This window comes from Canis lupus, chromosome 32, assembly GCF_011100685.1.
Source record: "Canis lupus familiaris isolate Mischka breed German Shepherd chromosome 32, alternate assembly UU_Cfam_GSD_1.0, whole genome shotgun sequence".
In the NCBI taxonomy this organism is placed as follows: domain Eukaryota; kingdom Metazoa; phylum Chordata; class Mammalia; order Carnivora; family Canidae; genus Canis; species Canis lupus.
The window spans coordinates 27,524,121-27,538,543 of record NC_049253.1 but is presented as its reverse complement, the minus strand read 5'-3'; the positions used below and the strand labels follow the sequence as shown (position 1 = coordinate 27,538,543).

The 14,423-nt window shown below is 39.1% G+C and overlaps 1 protein-coding gene across 1 annotated transcript; it reads left to right on the top strand.

Annotated features, from left to right (window-relative positions):
- Positions 1 to 2,868: 2,868 nt before the first annotated feature.
- On the top strand, positions 2,869 to 3,874 carry LOC487855 (ferritin heavy chain-like). The gene is made up of 2 exons (XM_038582460.1): positions 2,869 to 3,285; positions 3,379 to 3,874. Exons 1-2 carry the CDS (start codon positions 2,904 to 2,906, stop codon positions 3,669 to 3,671), a joined length of 675 nt encoding a protein of 224 aa, XP_038438388.1. The 5' UTR covers positions 2,869 to 2,903; the 3' UTR covers positions 3,672 to 3,874.
- The last annotated feature ends 10,549 nt before the right edge of the window (positions 3,875 to 14,423 follow it).

Genomic DNA, 14,423 nt, shown 5'->3' with positions numbered 1-14,423 from the left:
AAGTACCAAGATAACTATGGAAACGCCCATGGAAAATATCACTATTTGTCAACTCTACTTCTCAGACTCATTTCCTGAGTTTAGCAGGAAGAACCTTTGATTTAAAAATCTACAGGCTTAAAAAATTGAGCTGCATCTCCCATGTTGACAGAGAAAGAAGCTAGAAGTTGCCAAGGGAGTGTAAATGATGGTCATGTCCATGTTACTAGAAAGTCACAATTATATTTTACTTTGACATTTCACAGAAAACTAGGGTTGGAATTCTGTCCTCAAGCCTTCAGGTCTGAATTTTTTCTCTTGCCACATTTACTATTAAATTTAAGTACAATACAATTGAAAAGAATTTGAAATAACCCTAGAAACAGCAAAATTGCTTCCTTTTTATAACAGAACATATATTAAAAAAATGGGCCAGAAAATCAGCTTTTGTTCCGTTCAGAAGCCTAATAACACATTTTGGAGTGATGTAGTGACACCGAATACACACTTTCTCTTCCTGGTGCCTTTGTCTCATCTAGAAAGTTGTCCAGTAGTCCACTCTCAAACAGATGGTTTTGAACTGCTCTCTTGTCTTGAAACCGGCAATTATTTTGTCCCTGTGTGCTTGACGCTTGGATGGGAATGATTTTTTTTTTCTTTTTACAACTATCAAGGACAACATGAATGGAGGCCTTCATTTACTGGAAATAGCAAGAGTGGAAAGCTCTGTTGCACACATTGCAATGTTGCCATATAAAGCAGTGTTTCTTTTTATCAGCAAGTGGTTTATAAATGCCCACAGCCCCCCAAAACAAACAGCCTGGTTTACAACAACATATTTGGTGGTGTTTTCAGTTAGCAATATTCTGTGCCCTGCTTAAAGTACTATGCTCCTGCTTTAAGCAACTGTTTAATTAAAACCTCAATAATGGGGAATACCTGGGTGGCTCAGTGGTTTAGTCCCTGCCTTCTTTGTAAAAAGAGTGGCTAATATTTTGAAAAGTACAGTCTTTTGATCTTTTTCAGAGTACTTTTCTTCAACTTTTTTTTCAAAGGGAAGCTGTCACTATTAATTATTTTGTCAGTTTCAACAAATCTAGATGTTTTAGTGTGGTAAATTACCATTTTACCCCATTCCAATATAGAATATAACTGTATTCAATGAAATAGAAAAGCCAAAAGTTCTTCCTACAAGTCAAGACACTGCAACGTACAAGTATATAATTCAAAAATTCAATTTTGTACACCCTATGAGATCATATAATTTGATCTATTCAGTAACAGTCTTGCTTCTGTAGAGCTTAATTTTAAAGTTTTTCTGTTTGTAAATTTTGTAGTTAGTAATTGTATCAGTAAACCTTAAAAATTGAGGAATTTTTGGTACTCCATTTTGAAACACTTAATATTTAAGTTTTCTGAATGCATTAGAAAAAAGACTCAAACAAAATATGGAGGACTAATTCATTAAAAAGTTAAATACCACTGTGGAGCATTTAAGTTGATTTACAAAATAATTATTCAAAGACCTAAACTTCTCTAACATTTGACTGATGACATACAGTGAAGAGAAAAAGCATATACCACTATGATAAATTTACACATATGTGTAATATATGTGTAATGTATATCAGCTATCAGCTCCCTTACAAAAATATTATAGTTCCATTACTCTAACTGTATATATACATACAAATATTTGGAAGTTATAATAAGTACACATTCTCTTCACATTTGGAAAATACTGGATGTTGTTTGGAATTGTGAATTATGTATGCACCACAACTAAATTCAAGTACATTTAAATTTCATTTTTAAACTTATTTTAGTAAAGACATTGTTCTACCATGATCCTTTGTTCTACCAAATTTTGCACTTTTAATTGTAAAACAAATTACTGTTATCTTCAATACCGAGTTTTAATTGAGTTTATAACATTTACAGTAATATCAAATGTCACATTAACTTTCTTTTTTTAAGTTTTTATTTAAATTTCGATTAGTTAACAGACTGCAGCATTAGTTTCAGGCTTTAACACTTCCATACATCGTGCGGTGCTCATCACAAATGTACTCCTTAATCCTTATCACCAATCAACCCATCCCCCACCCAATTCCCTTCTCAAATGTCACATTAACTTTCTAGAACTTTACTTTGACTCCAAGAATTGGAAAGAAAAATGATCCTGGGGTCCCGGGATCCAGTCCCGCATCGGCTCCCTGCATGGAGCCTGCTTCTCCCTCTGCCTGTGTCTCCGCCTCTCTCTGTGTGTGTCTTTCATGAATAAATAAATAAAATCTTAAAAAAGCACCTCAATAATGACCTCTAAAGCTTTAATAGCGACAGTCTCCGGGGAGAGTCCCCGCGGTTTCCCGCTCGTTTCCCGCTCCTCGGCTCCTCGGCTGTAGCCGGGCTCCTTGGGCCGCCGCTCCAAGGCCGCTGCTGCCCGGCTCCTCGGCCGTAGCCGGGCTCCTCAGTCGCCGCTCCAAGGCCGCCGCCGCCTGTTCCTCGGCCGCCGCCCGCTCCTCGGCCGCCACCGCCGGGCTCCTCGGGCCGCTGCTCCAAGGCCGCCGCCGCCCGGCTCCTCGGCCGTCGCAGGCTCCTCAGCCGCCGCTCCAAGGCCGCCGCTCCTCGGCCACCGCTGCTGGGCTCCTTGGGCCGCCGCTCCAAGGCCGCTGCTGCCCGGCTCCTCGGCCGTCGCAGGGCTCCTCAGCCGCCGCTCCAAGGCCGCCGCTCCTCGGCCGCCGCTGCTGGGCTCCTTGGGCCGCCGCTCCAAGGCCGCCGCCGCCCCGCTCCTTGGGCCGCCGCTCCAAGGCCGCCGCTGCAGGCTCCTCAGCCGCCGCTCCTCAGCCGCCGCCGCCCCGCTCCTCGGCCGTCGCAGGGCTCCTCAGCCGCCGCTCCAAGGCCGCCGCTCCTCGGCCGCCGCCATGACGACCGCGTCCCCCTGGCAGGTGCGCCCCGACTACCAGCAGGACTCAGAGGCCGCCGCCAACCGCCAGATCAGCCTGGAGCTCTACGCGACCTACGTCTACTTGTCCACGTCTTACTACTTGGATCCCGACGATGTGGCTTTGAAGAACTTTGCCAAGTATTTTCTTCACCAGTCTCACGAGGAGAGGGAACGTGCTGAGAAACTGATGAAGCTGCAGAACCAACGGGGCGGTCGAATGTTCCTTCGGGATATTAAGAAACCGGCCCGGGGATCCCTGGGTGGCGCAGCGGTTTGGCGCCTGCCTTTGGCCCAGGGCGCGATCCTGGAGACCCGGGATCGAATCCCGCGTCGGGCTCCCGGTGCATGGAGCCTGCTTCTCCCTCTGCCTGTGTCTCTGCCTCATTCTCTCTCTCTCTCTGTGACTATCACAAATAAATAAAAATTAAAAAAAAAAAAAAAAAAAAAAAAAAAAAAGAAACCGGCCCTGGGAGACGGGCCGAATGCGACGGAGTGTGCGTTACACTTGGAAAAGAGCGTGAATCAGTCGCTACTGGAACTGCACAAACTGGCCACTGATAAAAATGCCCCCCGCTTGTGTGGCTTCGTGGAGACTCATTACCTGCACGAGCGGGTGAGATCCATCAAAGAATTGGGTGGGCACGTGACCAACCTGCGCAAGGTGGGGGCCCCCGAACCTAGCATGGCGGGGATCTCTTTGACAAGCACACCTTGGGAACCGGTGATGGTGGGAGCTAAGCCTTAGGCTGTCTTCCCATAGCCAGAGGCGGTGCATGCATGTTGGCGTTACCTGTACCCCAACTATGAGGGTAAGTTGTACCAAAACATCCACTTCTTTCATTTGTACCATTCCTTCAAATAAAGTAATCTGGTACCCCCCAAAAACAAACAAATGAACAAACAAACAAACAAATAAATAAAGCTTTAATAGCAAAGCATTACATTGGATAGCAAGGTAATGAATTTTTAATAAATTAAGTATGGCCTCTTCCTGCCCAATACATAAAAATATATGAAATCTTGCCTGATATGATCAATCTTGCCTTCTGAAAATCTTGTGTAAACACTAAGCTAAAATCATGTTTTATGGACCATACTTAATTATGTATTCAACAACATAGAACCCTCAGGGCCCAGTCCATGGTAGAAGCTGGTAAATCCTACTTGTGCTTTCTTCTCTTCTGGCAGGAGCACATTAGCACTTGGCAGACACACCTCCTCAGGTATGATAAGAAGCCAAGAGACTTGGCAAAGAAAACAGAGTGCCTAAATGGAGCGAGTGACTTTACTTTAGCTTCTGTAGCTTCTTTCCTTTTATTTAGTTTTATTTGTTTAAGTAATCTCAACACTCAACGTGGGGCTTGAACTCATGATCAAGAGTGCAGGCTCTTCCTACTGAGCCAATAAGGCTCCTCGCTTCTGGAATTTTTATAGCAAATTTGCTACATTAGCCAAGTCTAAAAGGCTAGAAAGAGTAATATTTTAAGAAACAGCAAAGCCTTTAGTGCCCATGGCTCTTGAAGCCACTGTGGGATAGCTACATAATGCCAAGATGAGTAACTATTTTACCTGGTTCTTCAATTTGATCATCTTATTCAATGAATTGTGAAGTTTCACTGACTCATATTTTAATTTCTCTCCCCTGCAAGAGGGTACTGCTATGTGAAGAAGGATGCATTTTACTATTAAATCACTGTGTATAGTCCTAACAGGTTATTTAACTACTTTCTGCTTAAGGAAGACCTGTGTTCTGCAGTGAAAAGCTGGAATCAAAGCATTTTATATTTGAATCTTATTCCCCCCACATATTACCTGTGAACAAAGACAGATTGTGAACAACCCGTGAGCAAAGACAGATTGTGAATCTTCATTTTTCATTTATAAAATGGGCTACCCACCTCATCATGTTATGAGGATGAAATGAGATATGTGTAAATTGTCAGCTCATTGATTTTGGCATGTTAAATACTTAAGGAAGCAGGGTGTTATTATTCTGAAGTATTCCAGACATTAGTTTTAGTCAAAATTTCCAGTCGTTGGCTATTCTTTGCCAATGCTTTAGTTCTATACTATAGCAAGAAGACCATCTGGTGAGTATTATGTGCTAGTTCTGAAAGGTGAAGTAGTGGTGCTTTTAAAATAAAAATTAGAGGTGCAGGAGAAAAGACCCATCTTATATATGATTGATCTTGATAGAATTGACATAACAAAGGGGCACTTATCTCTAGCTTATCTAAATAGACAAATTCAATTTCCAGACCATTCCAAGGTCAAGTTCAGAAAGTCAGCAGTGGGAGGTTGAGATTGGAAGCTACATGTGAACATCAAGAATAAATCAAGTGCGCTCACCTTTCTGAAAACAGGGAGAGAAAGTACAAGAGGCCTTTGTTAATCAGACAGGAAAATCATAGCCTGAAAATGCTGACAATGACATATCAAAAGTCTCGATTCCTTAGTAATAGGCAAGAACATGTGAAGAAGGAGGAAAAAAAAATCCCTGAAGTTATAAAAAGAAAACAAAAGGATCAAATATCTATTAGATGTGAGAACTTTATCTTGCAAGGTTACTTCAGTTCACATTTCCTAAACGGGGACACCTCTGCAGAGGGAACACGAGGCCCCACTTGTGAGGCACTGTGCTGGTAATTTGTGACTCTGACAAATGCCATCTGATTGACGGCCCCGCCCATCCCACTTAAGGCAGTCAGGCACATACAGAAGACAGAGTCCTCTAAATCCAAGTTCATTTGTAAAATATCCCTCATGCCCTCCAAGTCCCCTCCCACTCTGGTTCTCTAAGAGGCTAGAGACTCAAGGAGACAAACCCAGTGATGAGAAATTGAGGGGACCAGCAAGCATCCCAGGTATATCCCAGACACAGAAGCAAAGAGGTTCTTTAGCCTCAAGTAAAGGCAAGATGCCCTCCATCCCTACCCCCGCCTTCCCCTTGAGCAACCAATTCCTTCATCTATTCTCTTTTCCACCTATCACCATCTATCAGGGAGACTTCTGGAGGCTTTACTAACTGAGCTTTTTGCCTAAGAAATTCCTCCTGTTTCTCCAGCCTCCCTTTCTCCCAACCTCACTCCTTCCATCTGGAATCTGAACCACAAATAATCTGTCTGTCAGTGTGAAATCTGGGGATTCAAATTGTGAATTGCCACCTAAGTTCTAACTATGATTCCCCAAGCTATAAACATAAACTCTGCTGTTCCAGTCATAATAAACCAAACTGCCATGAAGAAAGCACTGGTCTATATTCTTAGATTTTAAGAAAGAAAATCAGGTAAGTGAACATGTAGTTACCATGGGAGAAATCAGTGTCTCCTTGTTACAGCTGCCTTGTATGGGTCATTGTGGTTTCCCATTTTTGTTTACTGCTGATTATAAAGTTAGGATCAGAGAAATCTCCAGGATGAGCAAAGGAACAGGCTGCTTCCCGCATCCACTCTCCCCATCCAGGCAAGAACACTGGGTCAAGGTACAGAAGAACATGGCAGTTGGCTCAAGGTAGATCTTTTCCTTGTGTTGAATTAAAAATCACAATGAAAAGCTTGGAGGATTTATAGACTTTGTTTAAGGAGCATATCTTTTTTTTTCTTCAATAAAACAATATCTTAAAAGATGAATAGGACTGCAAATGAATTTTTTTTTAAATCCAGGAGAATACATTAAAAAGCAGGAAATCGTGTAAACATAAGTTCTTTTTTTCTAGTCATTGAAAATGTTTCAGCAAGCATGAATAAAGTGACCTTTAAGCTACCATAATACAGCCCAAACAGATCATTTCAGCAAAGGAGGGAGTCTAAGTATCTTAGAAGTAGATACAGTTGTATCCATTTAAACTACAAATTACTGTATGAATTGAGATGCATCATGCCCAAAAAGTGCCATGGGATTCTACAACAAAGCTTGAGCTTGGATGGTTCTAGCTGTATATTTCCATGACTTTGAGAGAGTTCTTGAGCCTCTCTGGGCCTCGGATCCTCATCAATTAAAGGATGAGTCTGGCTTAGATTGTGCCAAGGTCTGTTCTGCTCTCTAATTACTTCACTATCCAGACTTATAGAGAGAATATTGTAAAAACACAATCAGCCAAAAGTCTGGGCATTTTTTCCTATCCCTTATACTTCATTAAGGGGTTCATTGTCCTCTTTCTTAATGATTAATTGCAAAACTCCTTAGCGAATTTATTACTTCGTAGGCTTTGGATGCAATTTGACCTGGGATAGGTTTCATCTCTGTCACTCATGGGCAATGTGACAATGAACAAAGGACTGTGCCTTTCTGAATCTTTTTCTTCATCAGTTAAGTGTGGTACTTGTCTCATAGGTTTGATAGAAATAAAATGGCATCAATATCATAAAGAGTTTAGTACAGCACCTGACACCTAGGGAGCATACAACAAGTGTTAGAAACTGTATGGTGCATCTATAATATGCAAAGTGTAGGAAAGAGTTAGCATAACATTACTGGTGAGTACATGGGCTCTGGACTGTAAAGCCAGATTTCTTAGGTTTGAATTCTCTGTTGTTTCTCATGTGGACTTCAGCAGATTACTTAAATTCTCAATTTTCTCATTTGTAAATTGGGGATCATGATAGCAGTATTTACCAATTGGGTTGTTGTGAGGTATAAATGAATTAATATGAACACTCTTAGAACAGTGTCTAACTCGGGAGATGTTATTAACTAAAATACTCAGATTGCCTTTTGATTAAAGGCTGATGCCCAGAATATAGGTAAATACTTTTTTTTTTGAAGATTTTATTTATTTATTCATGAGAGACAGAGAGAGAGAGAGGCAGAGGCAGAGACACAGGCAGAGGGAGAAGCAGGCTCCATGGAGGGAGCCTGATGCCAGACTCGATCCCGGGACTCCAGGATCATGCTCTGGGCCAAAGGCAGGTGCTAAACCGCTGAGCCACCCAGGGATCCCCAGGTAAACACTTTTTTTAAAGTTAGCAGTTTAAAGTGTAATTAATGGATTTACTCTGGGCATCTCCTGTTTAAAATCTTTCAGATAAGTATTTGTCTTTTTCCCTCTTGCATCTCTTCAGAGATGCTCTTGATTTTCCATTGACCTGAAAACACACTTGACTCACACAAGCCAACAGAGCTCTAAACGTCATTATCTGATCCTGTTTTATGGTTGAGTTAGAACAGTAAGTCAGCTCTATTCAGTACAAGGTAAAACATTGAGGGAAAAACATTAAATTCAAGTATCACTGATGAGTGAAATAATTTTAACAGCTGTGATTTCAGGAGATAGAGATTCATAACATGGATTAAAAAGTCAAAAGTCTTTTATGATAAACTTATTTGAATGCACTCATCTAAAGTTATAGAAAATAGGGATGCTTGGGTGGCTCACCAGTTGAGTGTCTGCCTTGGGCTCAGGGTGTGATTCCAGTCCAGGGATCGAGTCCCACATTGGGCTCCCTGCAAGAAGCCTGCTTCTCTCTTTGCCTCTCTCTTTGTGTCTCTCATGAATACATAAAATATTTTAAAAAACTAAAGTTGTAGAAAATGATGTCAGTCTTGAGCAAAATAGTTTACAGTTAATGGGCTGTTATGAGGCATTATTTCTCAAATTACAGGAATATCCTAAAAACTTCTGCTTTGTGCCCCAGAAAGCGACTTTACTCTGATGGTAATAAATATGTGAAAATTCAACTTGCTAATGTATACTCTCCATATGTTTTTAGAAGGGAAAAATGTTAATCATAATTAATTACTTTGATCTCGAAGGTCCCTTTCATCTGTATGATTCCAACTCAGATTTGTTGAACACCCACACTGTGTAAGGCCCTTTACCCAATGTTGGCTTTTATACCAAATGTTGGAACTGGCTCCAGAATCTCCTCAGAGATCTTCCTTCACTCAAGAGTGCATACTTTTTCCAATCACAGTAGTGTTCTCCAAGTAACCCATTGCATCTTCAAAGACAGATGACTCTTTATTATGAAGTTGCTACTGAAATAAAAATTTATTGAAATACTTCCTGCAGGGGATGCCTGGGTGGCTCAGCAGTTTAGCGCCTACCTTTGGCCTGGGGCATAATCCTGGAGTCCAGGGATAGAGTCCTGCATCGGGCTCCCTGCATGGGGCCTGCTTCTCCCTCTGCCTGTGTCTCTGCCTCTCTCTCTTTTTTTGTCTCTCATGAATAAATAAAATTTTAAAAAATTCTTAATTAAAAAAAAAGAAAGAAATACTTCCTGCCAATCCTTTTAACATTCACAAATCTTGGAAAAATCTTATTTGCTATATCTTGTATCCACTTTATCATCAACCATCTAAAAATTAAAAGGGTCTTGACATCATGTAAACTACCAAATACAGGAAGTAGCTTGATGATTATTTTCAGAAATATGAAAAGCATCATGCTTGGTACTCAGTAGTTTTTCACTGAATAGTATTTGAATAAGTAAGGAGTAAATTAAAGTTTTGTAGATCTAAAGAATATATTTAGATGTAATAAAAGAAAAAATTACTGGAGTAAGTCAAAGTGCCGTTCAAGATACTACAGGAGGAACATTCATAGATAACAGTTGCCAGGAAAGAAACTCTTCAAACTTAGCACATTTTAATGAAAAGACTGTAATTAATGTACAACCTAATTCTGCATAAGTAGACAGAGGGTGTCAAAAGTTAAAGTAGTTGCTTTTGCTTTATGGATAAAATAAATGGGAAATTTTCATATTAATTTTGTATCTTTCACATATAAATCTTTGGATTCAATATTTTTGAAAAGAAACATACATCTGTTTTATCTTTACAGAAAAACTTAATCTTTTACTCATATGAAATGCCCACGATACTTTCTGGGATTCAAGGTGCATTGACTGTATTTGAATGGTATCTGCTCAATGGAGGATAAAATTCTCAGAATACTTCAAGAACCTTTTCTTTTCTATTGATCAGCTATCTGAATGAAAAAGATAAACACGAAAATAGAAATTCCAGTATTGTTCTCCTAGGCTCTCTCAGCAGTCCTGTGTCTATAATGCTGTTCTGAGGACACAGTGTGGCCTAGGGGAAAGAATAGGAGCTTTGGCAGCAGACATAATGCCTGGAATTCTTGCCAAGCCATTTTCTTTTTTTCTTTTTTTTGCCAAGCCATTTTCAAGCAGGCCTTAGACATGTTACTTAACCATCTTGGGCCTGCATTTCTGTATTTGTGAAATGGGAATAATTTTTATGCCATTTGGTACACACATTGCCTAAAATATGGACATATACTTTTTAATTGAAGTATAATGTACACACAATGTTAGCTTGATGTCAGGTGTACAACACAGTGACTTGACAAATTTATACATTTTGCTATGCTCACCACAAGTGTAGCTACCATCTGTCACCATACAATGTTATTAAAATGCCATTGATTCTATTTCCTAAGGCATATAGACTTCTAAAATTTTTTATTTTAAAGTAATTTAGACTTTTAGAGAAGTTGCAAAGTAGTACAAAATGTTATTACGTAAGTAGGTTTTTAACAAGTTTAATTTCCTTCTTTTCATATGCCATGTAAATCTGGTCTATGTGTTCTTATTTCAGAAACAAAGGAAGAGCTTCAAATCTTTCCTTCCCTTTTGTTTGGCCTCCTGGTAATCAAATATTTACATATTTTTTCCATAGACTTTATTTTTTAGAGCAGTTTTAGGCTGACAACAAAACAGAATAGAAAGTACAGGGGGCATTCCCATTAGATCCTCTGTTCCCACACATGCACAGCCTCCTCGACTATTGACTTGCCTTCCCCCCGCCCCAGAATGGTCCATTTGTTACAATTGATGAATCTATATCGACACATCATTATCACCCAGAGTCCATATTGTATAACAGCGTTCACGCTTAGTGTTATACATTCTGTGGGTTTTCACATGTATTCACCATTATAGTATCATGCAGACTAGTTTCACTGCCATAAAAATCCTCTGTGTTATTTATCCTACCCCCTCTCTACTCCTTAGCAACCACTGATCTTTTTGCTGTCTCCATAGTTTTGCCTTTTCAGAATACCATACAGATACAATCACACAGTAGGCAGCCTTTTCAGATTGGCTTTTTTCACTTACTAAGACACATTTACGTTTTCTCCATTTATTTTTATGGGTTTTCATTTCTCTTTAGCCTTGAAAATTATCCCCTTGTATGGATATACAATAGTTATTTATCCACCCACCTACCAAAGGACATCTTGGTTGCTTCCAATTTTTAGCAATTTTGAATAAAGCTGGTATAAACATCCAAGTGCAAGCTTTTTAAAGATAAATATTTTCAACTCATCTGGGTAAATACCAAAGAGAAAGCTTGCTGGATCATATGGTAAGAGAATGTCTTGTTTTGTAAGAATCTGCCAAATTTCTTCCAAAGTGACTGTACCATTTTGCATTTCCATAAGCAATGAGTGAGGACTTTGGTTGCTCTATATCCTTACTAGCATTTGGGATTGTCAGTATTTTGGATTTTCAACACTAATAGGTGGGTAGTGGGGTCTCACTGTTGTTTCAAACACATATTGTTTAAGTGCTTGAACTCTGGGAGGTTAAAGTCTTTCTCTAGGAGGCACTTGTATAAGTCAATGAATCAAACTGATAAATTCAGAGGAGATTGAAGTTTCACTTTATGTTACTCAACAGAATCACTTGAATACCAGCTACTGCTGGCCAAGTAAACTAGGTCTACAGTGAAGATTAACAGCTATTTCCTTCCACTAAAACTTCAGCCTAATGTTTTAGAGTTAAGCTTAACTACTTAATATCAGAAGGACTAGTTGCTTTCTATTAAGAACAATGTCAAGGGGGTGTATGTTTTACTCTGTAGGGACAGTGATATACTTAGTGAATAATGGTGGCATAATTGCCTATCCATCCAGAAGAAAGTAAAATTGGATTTATATCTTCTACTATGTACAAAAGTAAACACTAAATCAACTAAAAAATGAAGGAAATAAAGATCTTATAACTTATAAGTTAATAATTATAATTACATGCATAATCCAGAGGTTGAAAAGAATTTTAAATTTAAAATAAGAAAGTCAAACATATTTGGCTATATAATCATAATTAAGAATTTTTTATGGCGAGGATATGGAAACTGTTGAGGAAATATATTTGTAATTTACATGACAGCTAAAAGTTTTTTTCTATAACATACTATGAACTTTTATATATGGATAAGAAAAAGATTAAAAAATTGAATGGACAAAGGATATATAAAACAATTAATTGAAGAACAAATCCAAATGACCAATAAACATATGTAAAGGTAATAAACCTCATTTGTCACGGGGAAATCATAATTATAGTCACAATGTGGGAAGAAAGGCAAATAGTAAACTTGAGCTTACTGAAAACCTAATCCTTTCTCTATTACAGTCTTTAGTGAATACCCTGGTGATACCAGGACAGTAGTGGATGATGTTGATTTGGGAAATGCTGAAATATTTCCTCAAGGGCATTTACAGTACTCAAAACATATACACTTGAACAACATGGATTTGAACTATGTGGGTTCACTTATATGCAGATTTTTTTCAATAATATATTGTAACATCTTTTGGAAATACGTGACAATTTGAAAAAAACTTGTAGAAATTACATAACCTAGGAATATCAAAAAATTGAGGAAAAGATATTTCATAAATTCATAAAATATATATAGATACCAGTCTATTGAATTATTTACTACCTTAAAATACATACAAATCTATTATAGGCATTAAAATTTACCAAAACTTATACACACAAATACTTATAGACTGTACATGGTGTCTTTCATGGTCAAGAGAATTGTAAACAAATGTAAAGATGCAATGTTAAATCACAACTTCATAAAATTAACTGTAGGGCATACTATAATATTACAATAATTTTATGGCCACCTCTCTTTGCTATGGTGGTGAGCTCAAGTGTTGGAAGTATCTGCTTAAAATGCATGTGATGTTAATTATCTCTATATGATTAGCTCCTCACCAGCAAGCTGCATTTCAGAGTAAAAAGCGATCTCTCACAGTTCTTGCGTATTTTGCACCATGTTTAGTACAATATCATAAGCCTTGAATAACACCATGGGACCCATGTGAAGTGCCATTAGTGATGCTTGAAGTGCTCCCAAGAAGTGAAGAAAAGTCATGACATCAGAAGAAACAGTTAGGTTGCTTGATTTTTACTGTAGGTTGAAGTCTGCCACTGTGGTTACCTGCCATTTCAAGATAAGTGGATGCAGTATAAGGGCTATTGTAAAAACAGAAAATTTGTGAAGCTTTTACTGTATCCATATCAATAGGCATGAATACCTCACACTTTTTGTGAAATATCTTTTTATCTTGTCTTGAAAATGCAGTTCTTATGTGAGTGCAGGATTGGTATAAGAAAGGCATACCTATAGACTCTAATATAATCTGAGAAAAAAATGAAGTCATTATATGACAACTTAAAGCAAAAGAAAGGTAAAGGATCTAAAGCTGGAGAATTTAATGTCAGCAAAGGATAACTTGATAATTTTAGAAAGAAGTTTGGCTTACAAATGTTAACAAGGGAAGGAGCTTCTGCCAAACAAGAGGCAGCAGATGAGTTTCCAGACTCATTTAGAAAATCACTGAGGAGAAAGAACAGCTTTTGCTGGACCCCAAAGATCTTGGATCATTGTGTTTTCATTTTCATTTGTTCTATGTATTTTTTTGTTTCCTCTTTGATTTCTCAGTTGATCCATTCATTGTTTAGTAGCATGTTATTTAATCTTCATGTATTTGTGCTCTTCCCAGATTTTTAATGACTGATTTCGAGTTTCACAGCATGTGGTTGGAAAGATACATGGACCAGAACAGACTTTTCTAACATAATAGGCCCTGCTCCCACGTTCTTCTATAGATTAAACCTCCTCAATACACTCTAGCTGAAGCCCATCAAAGCAGTGTCACAATCCTGGCAGTGTGCAAGTAGCCCCCACAGGAGCCAGCACCACTTCAAAGTGATGATTGCCCAAGGGAGAGGGAAAGATAACTACTCACCAGTTAGGCAGCAGCCTCAGAAGTGGGCTGGGGGGCAGATAGCTGGTCTGACTGCAGACCTCCCCAACCAATGAAAGCTCAGGATACAAAACAGGGAAAGCTACTGGCAGTTCAATGCTACTGCATCTGACTCAACTGAAGCCCAAGATAGCCTCAGCGTGGCCCAGTAATGGTCATAAACAACACAGAGACCAAACCCTGCCAACATAAAGCAAAGAGAGCCATTGCAGGTGGCTGGACTGAAGACAAACACAGCTCAACCACAACAGCAGTGTACACACAACCCACATAGGAGATGTTCTCAAGAGCCAGGTTCTGGTGAACAGGGAACAATTCACTGCAGGGCACTATAGGACCTCTTCTTCATAAGGCCACTAATTTCAAGAGCAGAAGAAGACATAGCTGGCTTTCCTAAGGCATAGAAACAGATACAGAGAGTTAGATGAAATGAGGAGACAGAGGAATATGTCCTAAATGAAA